An 18,446-nucleotide genomic window follows, 5' to 3' on the forward strand; every position below is an offset into this window, starting at 1 on the left:
GGCTCCCACTGCCAGAGGACAGGGATGGATGGGGCATTGGGAATTAGGAATTCCTGGCTGTGAGGGTGGGCAGGCCCAGGCACAGGGTGCCCAGAGAAGCTGTCAGCTGGTCAAAATCAGCTGGGTTAACTGGGTTGGTTTTAAGTCACACAAACCCATCTGAGCTCATTTCCCCTGAATCCAGAGGGGGATGTTTGCACAAAGTGCTTTTGCAGCAGTATTTGGGAAGTGAGAATCTCCAGCAGAAAGATGGGGATCAGGAAGGACCAGCCTGGAGAGGAGAAGGCTCCAGGGAGAGCTCAGAACCCCTTGCAGGGCCTGAAGGGGCTCCAGGAGAGCTGCAGAGGGACTGGGGACAAGGCATGGAGGGACAGGACACAGGGAATGGCTCCCGCTGCCAGAGGGCAGGGATGGATGGGAGACTGAGGAGGAATTCTTGATTGTGAGGGTGGGAAGGGGATGGGATGGAATTCCCAGAGCAGCTGGGGCTGCCCCTGGATCCCTGGCAGTGCCCAAGGCCAGGCTGGACACTGGGGCTGGGAGCACCTGGGACAGTGGGAGGTGTGGAACGAGATGGGCTTTAAGGTCCTTCCCTTCCCACGCAAACCAGTCGGGGATTCTGGGGTTCTTGATCTCAAGCCATGTCCTCAGGGTCCCTGCAGCTCCCTGCATCCATTGATGGGGAATTTCTGAGCCAGGAAAACATTTGAACAGAGCAGTGGATTAAAGGATAAATCTGCTGAAGATCCTGGCTCTCGGAGCTGAGGAAAGACTGATGAGAGCAAGGACTTCAGATTGGTTTCTCACTGAAAAGGTTACACAGAATCCAGTCTTAGTTAAAAGTCCAGTTGATGGAACATATTGGGGATTTTTTTTGTAGGCAGTTGACATTTTAAAGATAGACCAGATAAATACCATTGCTGAGAAACTGTATCAAAGGGAAGATATTCTAACCTTGGAATGAAAGTTCATTTTTATCTCTGTGTGAAGTGGATCAAGGACTTTCTGCATGAAGTTCTCTTTTCCCCTTTATCTTTCTCACAGCATTTGATATTACTGAAATTGTTAGATAGCAATTACAGATTCCCAAATTGTAGGAGATGATTTACATTGTAAACTACACAAAGTTTCTGGTCCAAAGAACTGTGTGTTTGTAGCTGTGTGGAAATAAATTGGTTTATGCTGTTAAATTAACTTGTTCTTGGACAGCTTTTCTCTTGCAGAAGCAATTCCTGCTGCTCCCTTTAGGAAGGGTCCCTCCCAGTTTTGGGATGTCCAAACCATTTCTGTCCTCTGCCCCAGATGATTTGAGCTGGAAGATGTTTTTATTTTAATACATAAATAATCCTAATTTCTGAAGAAAATCCATGAAGGGAAGGATTACTCATCACCTGACTTCAGGGAGTATTTTAGTGTAATCATAAGAGTTAAATAAATATTTAGCTTGGTTTTTTTCCTCTTTCCATGAACCAGTGTGCTTTTATCAACTTCCCAAGAGTGTGTCATGACAGATGTGTCACAATACACGAAGGAACTGAGAGGTTTTGTCCATGGTATGGAAAAAAAATTATGGTTTTTCCAGTAAAAACTCCTTTTGGATAATTGGTGAACCAGTGCTTGACCTTGATGAATCCCATGATTGATCCCCTTGATGAATCCCATTGCTTTAATGTGGGATTACTGTTTTTATAATTTCTGAAATGGAACTACTGTAGGATTTATGGGCATCATGTATAAATGTGCTTGAGTAGGATTTAAGTGTGTTTTTTATGAAAAACAGCTTTTTGAGGAAGCAGAACACAAAGACCCCTTTGGAGTGCAATCATCAGTAACTGCCACCACCCCTTGGAATTTTTTGGTCCGATTTTCTCCAAATATTATCTCTTCTTTTAGGATTTCCTGATGGAGACATTCATCATGTTCAAGAACCTGATTGGGAAGAACGTCTACCCCTTCGACTGGGTGATCATGAACATGATGCAGAACAAGTGAGTACAGGGAGAGAGGCTCCAGAGCTGAGTACACAGGGAGAGGCTCCAGAGCTCTCCTGAGTGCAGAGGGAGAGGCTCCAGAGCTCTCCACAACTCTGGGGTTGCCTGGAAACAGCATCTGCAGTCAGCCTGCCCTGCCTTCTCCTCCTCCTCTGATGCAAAGAATTATTGAAATATTGACTCTGGAGGAGCATTGTAGTGGCCTGGTTTAGGGCTCTTGGAGGCCACCTAAAATTTAGGGTGGTGTCAGTTTGAGAACCTGGATTTTGGAGGTGACTCCAGGTGCAGTAAAATTCTATCCATGTCCTAAAGTGATTCAGTTTATTCTTTGGAAGGTGAATTACATGGTTTTCTATCCACGTCTTAAAGTAATTCAGTTTATTCTTTGGAAGGTGAATTACATGTTTTTCTATCCATGTCTTAAAGTAATTCAGTTTATTCTTTGGAAGGTGAATTACATGTTTTTCTATCCATATCTTAAGGTAATTCAGTTTATTCTTTGGAGAGTGGATTGCATGTTTTGCATATGACCTCACATTAGGTGGTGTTGTATGGAATTGTATGTCCAGGAATGTTTTCATTGGTGTTACACGAAGAAGAATTAAGGAAGCTTTTAAATCCAAATTCCATCACCCCACTAATGTAGAGAGAGGCTGAAAGTGTTCCTAATGCTCATTCTTTCCCCAATAATTGCAGTTCTGTCATTATTTAGCATTCCTTTGTGCAGTGTTTTATGCTGGTGACATTTTATTAAGTGTGTCAAATGCTTTTATGTGTACTGAGATGAAAGTATAAGGGAAAAACATTATATTTACCAGTTGCCTGGAGAAATCTCTTCTGCATTTACTGGAGGCTACCATGGCTGTAAAGTTGTCAGCATTTCCTTATATAAAAACCTGAACCACAACTCCTGCTCTCCTTATAAAAATGCACCATAACTTTAATCTTGGCTTCTGAAGTCTCCTTAACTCCCTAATAAAATCTGTTCTGAATAAGTAGGAGTCAGGAGATTGAGCCATCTTTGGGTTCTTCCTGCTGGTTTTGGATGTTTGGGAAGCACCTGGTGTTTGAAACAAGGAGCACAGTGAGAGCTGATGAGGAACATCAGAAGCCCTTTGGATTTATTTCTTTTGTTATTAATTTTGAAAGTGGAGAGGGACTGGGGACAGGGGATGGAGGGACAGGACACAGGGAATGGCTCCCAGTGCCAGAGGGCAGGGATGGATGGGATATTGGGAATTGGGAATTGTTCCCTGGCAGGGTGGGCAGGCCTGGCACAGGTGCCCAGAGCAGCTGGAGCTGCCCCTGGATCCCTGGCAGTGCCCAAGGCCAGGCTGGACATTGGGGCTGAGAGCACCTGGGACAGTGGAAGTGTCCCTGCCGTGGCACTGGATGGGATTTAAGGTCCATTCCCACCCAAACCAGTCTGGAATTGTGTTCTCTTTCCATTACTGCCAGGTCACCTCTCAGTGTTCACTTGAGTAGGGATTTCACCTTGGGTTTTATTTGGCACTGTGGAATTCAGGCCAAACAAATGAAAGAGCAAAGGTACAAAAAGAACCTTTCCCTGCTCATGGTTTTTTCCTTCAAGCACAAAGGGATCCTTCCCCCAGGCAGTTCCTCGTGGAAAATTTGGAGGAATTCAAAGCATGATGGTTCACAGTCAGGACAGGGACTTGGAATTTTTATCCTTAAAAATAGTCTTGTCTTTTCCCATGCTGAACATGAAGTCCTCAGGAAGCAGAAATGGGATGTGTTGATGATCTTTGGTTCTTCCTGACTCCCCCCAGTGCCTGCAGAATATCTGAGTAGTATTTAAAGTCAAAACAAAAACATTTCCCAGTCTTTTTGGTGTTGAAGAGGATCTTCAGATGTCCTAAGGGGGGTTGTTCATCCCTAATTCCCTCATTCTTTCATTCCCATTGCACCAGCTCCTTTGGAAATTCTTCTCAGTTGATTTCTGTGCTTTTCATTTTTCCTATTGGAGTTAACGTGGTTTCCTAGCCCAGAAAGGTGCATTGTAAAATACCTTGTTTTGTCCATCTGCTCCATTTATTTCCACCCTTATAAAGTTTTATTGCAGAAAACCAGATGAAATTTAAGAACAAATTCTGTCTTTTAAAGCTGTGGCATCCCCTCCATAGAAATAACTCCGAATGTGCAATTTTGTGTCGTTTCTGAAAGCACCTCCTCGGGCAGTTTCTGTGCCATGAACCAAATCAAGGGAACTAAATTTTAAATGTATCCATAATTTCATTTGTTTCCTGCATGGAATGTATCTGGTAGTATGAAACAATGGGAAAAAGAATAAAAATAGCTGGAAAATCAAGCTCTAATTCCTATTTTAGATCAGTCCTTTAGGAGGTTTCTGCTAAAGCTCCTCTCCATGCAGTGCTTTGCTTCCAGATTAAAATACTCTGGATTAAGCAGTGGCTTCAAATATTCTGGATGAGATGAAGTTATAGCCATGGGGGAAGAGGGGAAATGGAGAAATGCATGTGAATGACTGGATTGCAGGGAATATTTGCAAATATAAGTTTAGTTCAAATTTAGTATTCTAATTTTTGACCTTCACCAATGGGATAAATATATAGAAATATATATATTTTACATAAAAATTCTGTGCACTCATTAACTGACAGAAATTATTCTGAAAACTTTGCCTGCCTGGTTTTGGTCCAGTGCATGAAAACATGAGGGTCCTCTCTCTTTTCTGCCTCCCAGTTTTGCTGTGCCAGGCTCAGGATGGCATCCCAAGCTCAGGATCACATCCCATGGCTCAGTTCCAGCACCTCAGGGAGCCACTCTGTTCCCACCTTTCATGCCAAAATGAACGCACGAAATCTTCATATCTAACAAGAGAATTCTTCCTTTTTTCGTAAAATACTTTATTTACTGACTGGTCTAATGTATTAAAATTTTCATTTCGGCAAAGCAATTTGTTGATTCAGAGCCCAAGGTTTTGGTGTTAGCAGTTTGGTGGAATTGCCACCAGAGTGTTCAAGGTGACATTGGTTTGCAGGTGGCTGATCAGCATTTTGGGCGTAAAAGAAGAGAATATTCAAACTGATGCAGTGGCTTTTCTTTTCACTTCCAAATTCTGGCCCAGATCAGCCCCTGGTTTACTGTAAACAACAATATCCAAGGAAAGGAGATGGAAAAAACCACTGAGGGATGAGAGAGATGGATAAGGGACCATTAAATGCACTTGTAAGGAGGAGCTGGAAATGTCTTAAAATTCCTTTTAGGATACTTGTCCACCTTAAATTCCAGCAGTTGTAGGGTTTGTCTGTGCCCACATTTTCAGGAAATTCCACCCACAATGTCTGTATTTAACAGTTTTAAGCAATCAGGGAGTTTTCCTGTGTTTCTGGCTATGGTTAGGAAGTGCTTTGGAGGCAGATTTTTCATTCCAGGCATCTCCAGGAAAGCACACAGGAGGAGTTGGAACTGTAAAAGCAGTTACAAAAAAAGGCAGGGATTTTGTGATTTTGTCTTGTTTCCATTTCCCCCATCGAAAGCGTGTTTCGAAATGATTCCGAAATGTTTTAGAAATTGTTGTTAACTTTTGTCAGAGGCTGACAAGCTAAACTTAGGTTCCTCCTAAACACATAACTCAGAACATGAAAGCAATTCCTCCCTACGGTTTCGTAAATGAAAATAATTTAGTCTTTGGTCTTACTTTTGGCATTTGAGACAATTCAGTTCCTTTGGTAAGACCTTACGATATATTAATTTGTAGCTGCTGCTTTCATCTGCAGCTGTGCCAGTGGAAGCTGAGTTGCCTATGAAAAAGGAATTTGATGTTTGCTGTTCTATTTTTTGTTTCTAATGTCCACATTTACATAAAATACCTGTTTGTTTTGCCTTTTGAAGTCAGAGAGAAAGGGATGAGATGCTCTCAGTGAAAATGAGGTTTCTTGTCTCCGTTGGTTTTTTATTCCAGAGGAAATAGAGCTGGCCTGGGGAGGGAATCTGGAGGGTGTTACCTGTTGTGTCAGGGAGGGTTAGGTTGGATATCAAGAGAAGATTCTTCCCAAAGGATGGTTGGACACTGGAAAGTTCCTCAGGGAATTGTCACAGCCCCAAACTCTGCCCAACAGCAACAGAAAAATTCCTGTATTCTGCCCCGTTACCAGCACAAATCCAAACCACCACCCCACACCTTCCATGAAGAAAATGCCCTCAACCCCACCCAAACCCAGCCCAACAGCCCAGAATCTCAATGAATTTTCTGTGTGAAGAGCCAAAAAAAAGCCTTGGAAAGAGGAGGACAAAGGATGGGGGAGCCGCTCCGGATAAACATGTCCTGGAATGTTTATTTTTGGAGCTTCCAGGGAAATGTAGGCAGTTGTGCTGCCTGGTTGTCATAGCAGTACCTGTCAGATCCGTGCTGTGCTCTCAGAATTACCTCCAGTGATGTTTGTGACCATCCATCAGCAGTGGGCAAACCCTGACGTGCGTCAGGAACTGCAGCAACTTCTGCGCAGCTCGGGACCTTCACAACTCTGAGTTTATCCTTCCTGACAAGGCCCCCAAAGCCACACTAAAATCTGGGTTTAGCTTATGGAAATTTGGCTTCCTGGTGATATTGTGCTGGGTTCGAGGCAGGCTTATGGAAACAAAAGCAGGATGGTTTTAATAAATGTATGAAAATAGGCTCTTTGCACTTACATAATTGAGCAGTCAAGTCGCATCCATCAGATGAGTGCAAGTGCAAAAGCTCTGATTTAAAATCCATCCCGAGCTCCTGCTGGATGAGGGGTAGTTTTCATAACAGGGGAAAAGAGGCCAGAAGGATGGCAAAGATTCTGGATTGCAAACTGCAGGAAAAGCAGGGCACCCCAGTTTCACAGCCTATCAGGTGCTATTAAATCTAGGGGATTGGGGTGAAGGGAGCAGGAAAAAAAGCTTTAAAATCATAATTTCGTTTCCCAAATCCCTTTGTGGGTTCAAGCCTGTGTTAATTCCATGTTCAAAGACATTATTCATAGCCTTAAAATGCTCCAGGGGTGGTTTGGATTGGAGATTAGGGAAAACTCTCATGGAAAGGGTTGTCAAGCACTCCCCAGGGCAGTGGTGGAATCCCCATCCCTGGAAGTGTCCCAAAAACATCTGGAGCAAGGTCGGTTGAGCATTGGACTCAATGACCTTAAAGGTTTTTTACCAACCTTAACCACTCAATTTTATTGGATGTTAGTTGAAATTCCGAGGTTATAACTGGGGCCCTGATCACTTAAATATTTTCTCAGTATATGTTTTAGTGGAATAGGGTAACTGGTTTACATTTCCAAATTGCAATTGGGATGAAGGAAGTGTTTGAAATGCAATTATGGGGTGCATTGTTTCAAGAAGAGTTTGAACAGTACAAAAAGCTTGGATTAGAAGGAATTGCTGCTACTTTTCCTGACTATTAATGCATTTCCTACAGGACTCTGTGCTTACTTAGAAAGTTTAAGAGTCCAGACATGCAGCTTGAACAATCAAATAATTTATTTCAGGGCTGGAATGCAGTAAGACTTCAAATGGGAGCAATTTTGTTTTTCTTTAGTGCTGAATATATCTCTGTATAGAAAAACCTCCCACTATTTCCCATGTATAGACCGAGGATAACAATTTCCAAAGTTTAGAACTTCCTTAAGAACCAGCTCTCAAAATGAACTCATGTGCCCCAAAGTTTGCTCTTCATCTGGGAATAAAAGACACAAGTGCACATTGATAAATCATCTACAATTTCTGGAAATCATCTAAAATTTCTGTAGATGGAGGGATTTTTTTTTTGCTGTCATAAAACCCCGTTGCATAATGTACTGACCTTTTCAGGAAAGACCTTGCAGGATTTTTGCTTTAGCATTGTACCTGTCAAATTAACTGCACCTGGGAGGAAAATGAATATACTTGACTGTGTTTGAAATAACAGGGTATTTTCTTATTCAAAGAGCTGAGGTTCCTTGAAGGAATATTCTTCAGCATGTGCTCTTTTCCCTTGATGGTTTCCACCCCATAGCAGGTGGTTTTCTGCCAGCCTTTGGAGTTAGGAATGTCCCTGGCATTGGTGGAATATTGATAATGGCATGGTTGTGAGAGCTGATGAGCAGCTGGGGCAGCCCACTGGATTTCATGATCTGGTTTTCTCCTTAATTTCTGCAGTCTGTGATCATTTGTCGTGGAAAAGTCATGGAAGGAGAGGAGGGTTAGATGGGATATTGGGAAGGAATTGTTCCCTGGCAGGGTGGGCAGGGGCTGGGATGGAATTCCCAGAGCAGCTGGGGCTGCCCCTGGATCCCTGGCAGTGCCCAAGGCCAGGCTGGACATTGGGGCTGGGAGCACCTGGGACAGTGGGAGGTGTCCCTGCCATGGCTGGGGTGGGAATGGGATGGGATTTGAGGTCTTTCCAACCCAAACCAGTCTGGGATTCTGAGAAGCACCTGGTGAGGCTGCCAATGTTGGGATCTGGGTGTGAGATGTTCCAGCCCTCCCAAATCCATCTGCTCCTTTTTTGAGCACTCCTTCCATCTATTTGTGTCATGATTAATCCTTCCTGTGGTCTAGAGGTGGAATAATGATTTCCAGCACTGAAACAATTATATTGTTGATCATAATTGTATCATCTTAATTATGGTTTTTGTGTCTTTGGAGCCATCTTGGGTTTTTGGGAAGATTTCCTGCGGCAAGGTGGGCTTGGGCTGGTGACCACATCCAGCATCCACTGTGATGCTGCTTTTTTCTGGATTTTATTATTGTGCTTCCCTTGATAAAGGCATTTTTCTGTCCCTAAAGGAGGATGGGATTTGGTGTCCTGCCAGAAATGGAGATCTTGGAACCATGGCACCTTTATAAAACCAAGAGAAGGCTGTTGCAGGTCCTCTTCATCCTAAAGCACATCTTGCTTTTAACTTTGCTTCCAAAACATCACTGTGCAGCATTGGCTCCACCTTCATTGCTCAGCAGCAACCCCGTGACACTTCAGCTTTGTTTTGCTGCAAGAAAATTCCAGTGACTTGGAAGCAAAGAACTGTGTGTCAGGGAACAGCTCTCCCTGCACTAGGAAGAAACACAGAGGGATAAAATGATCCCAGCTGCTGCTGTTCTTGAGTTCAAGGGGAAAAAGGTGAATGAAGGGTTTTTTTGAGTTTTTTTTTCATCTTCTGTTGAAAGAAGGAATTTTTGCTGTTTTTGGCGCCTTGCAAAGTTTTGGGTAGTGAGGCAGCGCTGAGGTTTAGACCTGGAAACTTCCTGAGCATGAGCTGGTTGTGCTCCTTGGAGTGAGGACAAATTCAATCCCTTCAAAACCTTTTGAATGCTCTGTGTGTCTTATAAAGCTGGGGAACATCAGTGAATTTGTGGGTTTATCATAGAATTGTTGAGGCTGGGGAAGAGCTCTGAGATCAGAGTCCAGCACCAACCCAGCAGCACCACATCATCCTCAAATGATACATCCCCACGGTTTTTGAACATTTCCAGGAATGGTGTCTCCACCACTGCCCTGCTGGACAGCCCTTTCCATGAAGAAATGTTCTCTAATATCCAACCTAAACTTGAGGTTTCCCTCATCCTGTCACTATTATTTAGAATAATCTTTAATCCAGGAGACATCCCATGTTACTGCTGGGGGTTTTCCATAGAGAATACTCCACAGGGAATCACAGGTAGGAGTGGCTACTCCTCCCAAACACCTGCTGGTTGTCCCCTGGTGTATTTTACCGGCTCTAAAGTCACAAGCAGTTAGGAGGCACCTCCCAGTCTGTCATTTCCAGAGTGGCTCAGAAATGGGATATTTCAAGGAGAAATAGGGCATGGGATCTTCACACAGAGAAAGAGGTAGCATGCCTCAACTGCTACGCTAAGGAAAAGCAAGAGAATGTTGAAAATGGCTTTTTATTCCTCTCTTTTTGGAACCATCACCCACTGTGATGCTGTGGATGCTTGGTTTCCTTTGTTTTTAACAAGATCCTTGGAAAGCCAACTCATTTGTTTGGCTAGTTGCCCTCTTTTTTTTTTTTTTCCCAACTTGCATCTTGACAGTGTTGAGAACTACTGGGTTTAACACATTGTTTGGAAAGAAAGCTGTAAGAGGTTATTAGCCTGTGTGTCATGGTAATTCTCTGCTGAGAGCTGATTGAGACCTGAAGAAGCCTTGCCAAAGTAATTTCAAATGGAACACAATGATTCCAATATTATTTTCCCTTCTGGAATCTAAACCGGAGTTGACATTAAGGTACTTTGGGATGATTGTACTCAGAAGCCTTTTAGCAGCCAATATCTTTATCAATTTGGGTTTAAGGATGTTTTTTTATCAAATTAAACAAGAAGAATTCAATATATTGTTCCATAAATTATGGATAATACTGTTGTTGCATGTTTTTGGTTTTTGTTTTGTGCTCTAATTACTTCAGGAGTAGCAGAAACCCTTGGCAGATTACGTTTCCTCAGACAGATCCTTAGTGTAAACCTTCCTTTAATTTAAAGTTCCCTTACAATTTCCTAATTACAACTGAAAAAACCCTTAACCGTCATTTTAAATTTGACATTTTATCTTGTGATTCTAATGTTCTTTTCCCCACTGCTGCCTGAACCCACTCCAGAGGCCCTGGTGAGTAGATACTCAAAGTTTAGCTCTCTCTAAGATGAGCTCATGAACATTTGAATTCACATTATTGTACCAGTGTGGGTGTTTGGGATGAAGCTGCATCCAAGTATTTGCTTTCTCATTTCATGGAGCTTTGGGGACTTTTCCAGCTTTATTCTGCTTTTCCTGGCTCCTCACAGCCAGTTTTGGTGCCTGCAGCACCACATTCCTCGGGAGCACCCAGAGGACATTTGCTCTGTAGGTTCTCACAGGAAAAATGATCCCTGGGACATGTGACCAAAACCAAGAGTGAGAAATGGTGATGGGAATCCAAAGACTATGGAGCATCCTGGTGGCACTCAGGGACACAGGTCAATGGTGGCTTTGGAATGCCAGATTGGACTTAATGATCTTAGAGGACTTTTCCAACCTGAATGATGCCATGATTCTGTGGTGGAAGGAAAAAACATCCTATCTTAGCACCCAAACCCACCTGGATGTGCTATTGCAGTTTTTAATTGGAATTCTGGTGCCCTGAGTGCTCATTTTGTGCTCATTGAACCCCCCAGGAAGGGTGAACACGTCACAGCCCCAAATATGAACATTCTGGGATGTTTTTAGCACAGGATGTAAGGCATGAGCACGATGTGGGAACGCTTGGTGCTTATAAAAGCAGCAGAGTGAAGGAGCTAATTAAATAAAGCTGAAGGTGTTAAATCCCAAAGCAGAGCTCCATTTTTACCAAGTCAAAGCTAACACCACGTGATGTTTATTTTTAACAGGGAAGGTGTAGCAACTTTCACTTTGAATCATTCTTCTTCCACATCAGCATCATTCCAGTTACTACCATTGCTCACTTAAAAATACCCAGGGATGGGCTGCTTTTTCACACTTGGATTTTATTCATCTTTCCCAGTATTGTAAAAAAACCCAATATTTCAGTCTTGAAAAGTAACAAAAAATGGTTGTTTGGATATTATTTTCAGGCTTAAATGCATTTTTTGGCTCTTAGTCTGCAATTCAGGTTTCTGTAGTGAGCTTTGCACTGAAATTCTGTGGGCTTGACCATCAATGAGTGACTTCAGGATTTTCAGCACTTAGAGCAGCTTGACTAAACAGAGATATTGTACAAACTGTAAAATAGTACTTTGCTCTTAATGTATTATTTGTTTAATGATTCACAAGGGTAGTGTCCAACCCAGTTATTAATTGAATACAATTTGGGTGAAACATGCCTAAAACCCTGCTTGCTCTTACCTTGCCAACATGTTCCTTTTCTGAATTTTCATCTTTTTCAATGACTGACAATGGTGCAGCGTTTTGGCTCCTGAGAGCAGCAGCCTCGATGCTCAAAAAGCCAGCAAGGCCTTTTCTGGGGTTATTAAATTTTAGGATCAGAAATATTTCATGAGCATATTCTAGAAAACAAGCTTTTACAGTGGGAGTATGAGAAAGCACAGCCACTATAGGAAGAACTGGAGGGGTTTTTTTAAAAAAGAAGGAAATTATTCATGCTCTGACATAACAGATGGGTGATTGTAGGGCAGGAAGAGTTTAAAGCATATTTAGGGAGAAAAGAAGTGTCAGATCATTGGCTATCACCAGTTTGGAGGTTTATATCACTGACTATAAGCACTGAAAAGTCATCTTCTCTCTCTCTCAGTGCATTGCAGGCAGAGCTTGAGCTCAGCCTTTCTTGATGGGTGTTTCTCCTTTTCCATCAGAAGTGTTAGAGGAAAGCTGGCGCTTGCAGGTAGTAAAACAGAGATATTTCTAGATATTGGGATGAACAGGCTGAACTGAGAAGGTAAATTCATGATTTTTGAACATTAACCAAAATGAGAGCATCTTTAGGATATGGGTAATGGATACTGATTATCAATGGTGTTAGGAAATATCCATCCTGAGGCACACACTGTGCCTTGAGTGGCTGAACTTTAAACTTCCAGCATGTTTTTCATTTGGGATGTTCAAAGCAATAACATGAAAGATATTAAAAGCAAACCTTTTCCTCCTTTAAATTCCTTGTGCATAAACATTCACCAAAGGCCTGTTGAGCTGCAAAGGGAATTTACTGTCAGTGTTTTCAGGGATCTGTTTGGATTTGCTCTTCCTGGGACAGGAGCTTTACTCTCCCAGCTTTTTCAGATTTTTTTTGTCCTGGATGTGTGGGGAGGGCTTCCCCTGCACCTTCCATCTTCCCCTGAGCCTGTCCGTGTTCCCAGCCTGCATCCAGAGCATCCAGGCGCTCTGGAAATGCCTCTGCTGTTCCTGCTCTGACCTTCCCCACCCCTGCCTGGCTTCAGCTTCCCCAAGCCCTCACCTGGAGACTGGGGAGAGCTCCCACCTGCCCTTTGTGGGAGTTGTTTGCTGCTTGCCAGCAACTCCGGGAAAAGGAAAAAACAATAACGTATGGTTGCTGCAGAAGGTGTGAAAACTGTCAATTCTCAGGTCACTGTGGTCATCAGTGGCACGAGAAGTTTCTCTCTCTCTGCAAGTGGCTTCAGAGAGAAGGAGCTAAAGTGGAGCACCCAATCCCTGATCCCATCTCTGCTCCAGTTCCCTTTGGAGCTCCGTGGAGCCACCTCTCCATAACCCACAGCACTCCTGTGGTGCAGCGTCATGCCCTGGCTCAGTTTGAGAAGTTTTGGGTGGTTTAATTGGCTTGGGCAGCTCTCCGCTGGCTCAGGTGTCCCCTGGGCAGGAGGAGTCTTCTGGAACATGAACACTGAAATGCATCACAGTACAGGGGTGAGTCAGCTTATCCTAAAAAACTCTGAGAATTGAGTCCACCAGATGGGCTCCTGCAGTGTCCTAGTTCACAAGGATGGATGGATGGATGGATGGATGGATGGATGGATGGATGGATGGATGGATGGATGGATGGATGGACAGACAAACTGCACAGGAAGCAGGGAAGGCTTCAACAGCTGTATTCCCCCCCCTCCCACCCTTCAGTTTTTAATTTAATTTCTTCTATTCCCATCTCCCATGTGAAAATTTATTTTGGTTCCTATGAGTCAAAAGAACAGTGATTCTGTGTTAACAAAAAAATCACCTTTAAGACATTCTGTGTTTCTTAATGCTGGAATTTTCCTTCTGAGGGCTCAGGCACTCCCTGGGTTTGTTCCTCTCTGTGTTTGACTGTTAAAAAAAATGTAATTACTTTGTATGATTTGCCTGTAGCTGGCCTGGTCACGTCTGCACTATGTGAGGTGTAGCAGAAGTACTCAGAAGAAGATGCAGGAGAATATAATGATGATTTTCTGACAGTTCCCTCATAAAGATGTACAAACAGAAACATTTCTGGGATGAGTTTCAGTTGCATGTTTGCGTCAGTGAGATTTTTAAGGGAGGTGCGATACTAGGATGGCTTTGTGAGGATTCACTCTCCTTCCCACACTTCTTGTCTCATGTTCTTCCTTCTGGACTGTTTTGCATCTTCTCATACAGAAACCACGTTTCATTTTTAAAAATCAAAGTGAAATTGCCAACTGTCAAAACCAAACATGTTTTCTGTAAGTTCCTCTTGAACACAGACTAACCTTTTATTTGTCAGACTATTTTTGACAACGTGCTCCTTCCACAACCACTTCAGTTGTGTTTCCTCGAGGAAAACGAGGACAAAGTTTTCTTGAGGAAAAATATTTCCATCTCTGAGATATGAATCACAGTTATTACCTTATATTTGGTGTCATGTTGAGCTGTACTTTCCTGTTTTGGTGCAGCGCTTTTTAGACTTAGAAATGTGCATTCAGCACTTGCCAGTGCTTGTATCCCTGAAAATAATGTTTCTTAGCCAGAGTTCCAGAGTTTTCTGTTCTTCATAAACCTGTAATTTTCAGTGTTTTTAATAGAATTTAAGGATTTTAGGTTCTTTAAGAATTACTCTTCATCTTTTCCAGTTTGTCCAAAGCTCTAAAGTATTTTTTTGCCCTCACCATGTTCTGACACAGCTGAGGGAGCAGTGGGGCCTTGGTGCTCCTTGATGGACCCACTCTTGGTTCTTCTGGAATGTCTCTTGAGCAATGGTTGTGGAATATAGCATGGAATTGCAGGATCCCATGCTGGAAGGGCATCTCAAGGATCATCTGGTGCTGTGTTCCTTGGGGAGAGCCTAGAGAAAAGCTCAGGAAGGGAGTTTGGTTCTCCTTGGAGAGCCCATGCTCAGCTCTGCTGTGGTTGTCTCTTGATGAGAGGATTCTCATTCTGCATGGAATCATGGAACCACAGGATGGTTTGGGCTGGAAGGGACATTAAAGCTCATCCCATTCCACCCCATCCGTGGCGGGGACAATTTCCACCATCCTAGGATGCTCCAAGCCCCAATGTCCAACCTGGCCTTGGGCACTGCCAGGGATCCAGGAGCAGCCACAGCCGCTCTGGACAACCTGTGCCAGGGCCTGCCCACCCTCACAGCCAAAAATTCCTTCCCAAAATCCCATCTAACCCTGTCCTCCTGCAGTTTGTACCCATTCCTCCTTGTCCTGTCACTCCAGTTCCTGGTGAATTGTCCCTCTCTGGTTTCCCTGGAGCCCCTGTAGTTCCTGGAATGTGCTGGGAGGTCTCCACTCCACCTTTTCTTCTCCAGGCTGACCAATCCCAGCTCTCCCAGCCTGTCTCCATGGTGAAGGTGCTCCATACCCTGTATCACCTTTGTGGTGATCCAACACTTCCATGCTCTCCTTATGTTGAGGACACCAGACCTGTCCCCAGTACTCCAGATGGGAATCCATTGCTTCATTTTTCCTGTTTTAATTTACTATTTTCTGACCTAGCCTAATGAAAAAAATGCACCATTGTAGGAAACTCTTGGATCTTGATTGCAGAGGGTGAAAATCCTCCTCCCTGCTTTGCTGCTCACAACTCAGGTTTAACAAACAGGAATCCCAAGCAAGGATTAGAAAACCTGAGGGAGCTGTGAGATGGTCACAGTCAGGGGTGAGGCAGGGTTTGAAATTCTCTGTATTTATCTTTAAAAGGCCCTTGCACTCTTTGCTGTGTGTTCTGGGTGATCTGTAGGCTCACCCAGGCCTTGTCAGACACCACTGGAAGGAGGCAGTTGGCTTAATTAAAGCAGATCGACGTTTTTACAGCTTCCTGTATTTTAGTTTCTGCCAAGACAACTGACAACGAGAAATGAGGAATTTATGAAGGAATCATGAAAATTTTATGCTGGCATATGAGATTTATTCATCCAGCATAGAAAGTGTGCTTTAAATCCTGACATCAGAGCTGCTAATAAGAAATTTGGAAATAGACTAAAGCTGCTGATTGTTTTGTGTGAAGATGCAGATTCCACGCTGGATTTCCATCCTGTGCTGTGTTGGGAGGGACCATAAAGATAATCTTGTTCCACCCCCTGCCATGGGCAGGGACACTTTCCACTATCCCAGGCTGCTCCAGCCTGGCTTTGGGCACTGCCAGGGATCCAGGGGCAGCCACAGCTGCTCTGGGCACCTGTGCCAGGGCCTCACCACCCTCACAGGGAATAATTTCTCCCCAAAATCCCATAGAAATCTACTTTCCTTTTGCTTAATGCCATTTTCCCTTGTCCTGTCAATGCAGTAGTTCTTGGTTTCTAGCTTAGAACTGAGTTTGTTGCTCTGTTAGTCAGGATGTCAGACTTATGATTTGCATTAGTCAAAACTCATGGAATAAAACTCCTTATAAGAAAACTGGAGTATTGCCAATGGCAAATGTACATCAAATCCTTCAATATTAGATCTTTAAAAAACCCCAAAGCCTCAACCCAACACTCACGTGCATTTCTGGAAAAAATAAAAATTGGTTTAGATGTTTACTTTTTAAGCTTTGCCGAGCACTTTCTGGATATTATCTTCACAAAGCAGAACTCGGTGTGTGGACGTACGAGTCCACAGGGAAAATAACAGCATTTTCCTCAGTCTCATTTCAGCTCGACTGTTGCATTAATTTCCTTTATAACTTCTGACATCTGTAGCATGAATTGCTAATTTGTTTGGTCTGAAAGTTGGTAGGAAATAAGGACTCCACTGAAGCCAGAGTGCAAAACCACTGTTGCATTCAGCATTTTTTGCCGTGCTTCTCCTGACGTGACCGACTCCTCCATTTTGTGCTTAACCTGGATTTGATTGAAATTTGTAAACTTTGCCCGTACATGGAGTTTTGTATCAGAGCTCGCTGTTCTCTCTGCTGTAAAATATCTAATCCCTTCTACTTACATGTTTCTGTTAAAGCTGTTCCCTTGTTCTGACATGGAAATCCTCCCCGTACAAGTGTGATGGATGGAACGCAGTGCTCACCTTGATTTAACATGGGGAGAGGTTTGTTAGAGCTGATAAATAAAAGAGGTTGATTTAAGGCACCCTGGAGTGGGTTTTGGGCAGAGATGTGGGTGTGGGATGAACAGAACAGCTCCAAGACTTGCTGATCATGGAAATTAATCTCCAGATGTGGAGAAGCTCGGTTCAGTCTGTCAGAGATGTCTCATGGCAAGCGCGTGGAGTGAGATAACAATGCACCACAATTAACCTGAGATGGGCAGCTTCAGATGAGACTCAGCTGACTGGCACCTGAGGTTTTTCCAAGTTTTTCAGTTTATTCAGTTGAAAATCCGGAAGGGCTGGATTGTATTTTGTGTATAGATATGATAAGTACAAATAAATGCTGTTAAGGCTTGGTGGGTGCCAAGGGCAGGTTCTTGTGCAGTGGAAGAGATTCATTGGGTTAAGGAATAGGACAGGACAGGGGGGAAGGGCCTTAAGCTGTGGAAAGGCAGGATAAGGTGGGATTTGGGAAGGAATTGTTCCCTGGGAGGGGCTGGGATGGGATTCCCAGAGCAGCTGGGGCTGCCCCTGGATCCCTGGCAGTGCCCAAGGCCAGGCTGGACACTGGGGCTGGGAGCACCTGGGACAGTGGGAGGTGTCCCTGCCATGGCAGGGGTGGCACTGGATGATCTCTAAGGTCCCTTCCCACCCAAACCAATGTGGGATTCTGTGGTTCTGTGATTCTTAGGAAAAGCTGAAGGTTCTGTTTCCTCCATCTGATGTGTGGGAGATGTTCATGGGGCAACGTAGCACTTGTCCATGGTCAGGAAGGATGAATCTGCAGAGTCCTACAACTTCAGTTTAGGTTGGAAAAGCCCTTCAGGACCATCAAGTCCAATTCCCCCAGCACTGCCAAGGCCACCAGGTGCCACATCCACACAGCTCTTAAATCCCTCCAGGGATGGGGACTCCACCTCTTCCCTGAGCAGCTGTGCCAGGCCTGGACAACCTTTTCAGGGGAGAAATATTCCCAAATATCCACCCTGCCCCTCCTGTGGTGCACCTTGAGGCCATTTCCTATTGTCCTATCTTGTCCTGTCCGTGTACTCAAAGAGTTACCACCAGCTCATTTCCAGCTGTGTCAATAAATGAAATTGCAGTGATAAGGAACCAGTTTGCTTTAGGGTTTTAGGGTTTTTTTTACCTCCTCCCCAGTGCTCTTTAATAATAAATGAATTCTCTCCATGCAGTGAATAAGCCTGTTTGGGATGCAAGTACTGCAATACATCTTACAGAGCCAGGGCTGGATTTGGGAATGCTGCAGGTTCTGTCAGGAGCTTTAGGCTGCAGAGGAACAAACCTGAAAAAGCCTTTTTTAAAATAAAAAAGGGAGATTTACATGGTTTGGTTTCTTTATGCTTTGGGAGAAAGTTATCATGTAAAGGTTTAATCTTGTGTTACTCTCTGGTTTTGTGTCACTAAGTTTGGTGCATCAATTAGGAAATTCAGGGGGAAGGATGCACTTAGGGTGCACCAACAGCAGAAAAAGAGGTTTTCTAGTGCTGGTCTCTGTTTGCCCACTGGAACACAGTGATAGCCATTTCAGTGTGTTACTGATCATTGTGTGGATCGAAATTT

The 18,446-nt window shown here is 43.7% G+C and overlaps 1 protein-coding gene across 1 annotated transcript in view; it reads left to right on the plus strand.

The window, feature by feature from the left end:
* DOCK1 (dedicator of cytokinesis 1) overlaps window positions 1-18,446 on the plus strand; it is a 254,970-nt gene that overhangs the window by 139,249 nt on the left and 97,275 nt on the right. Inside the window, exon 29 of the mRNA XM_014308424.2 lies at window positions 1,894-1,988. Coding sequence (XP_014163899.1) covers window positions 1,894-1,988 — 95 coding nt within the window. The remainder of the gene's footprint in view (window positions 1-1,893; window positions 1,989-18,446) is intronic.

The sequence above is a fragment of the Geospiza fortis genome, unplaced genomic scaffold (genome assembly GCF_000277835.1).
Source record: "Geospiza fortis unplaced genomic scaffold, GeoFor_1.0 scaffold452, whole genome shotgun sequence".
Classification (NCBI taxonomy): domain Eukaryota; kingdom Metazoa; phylum Chordata; class Aves; order Passeriformes; family Thraupidae; genus Geospiza; species Geospiza fortis.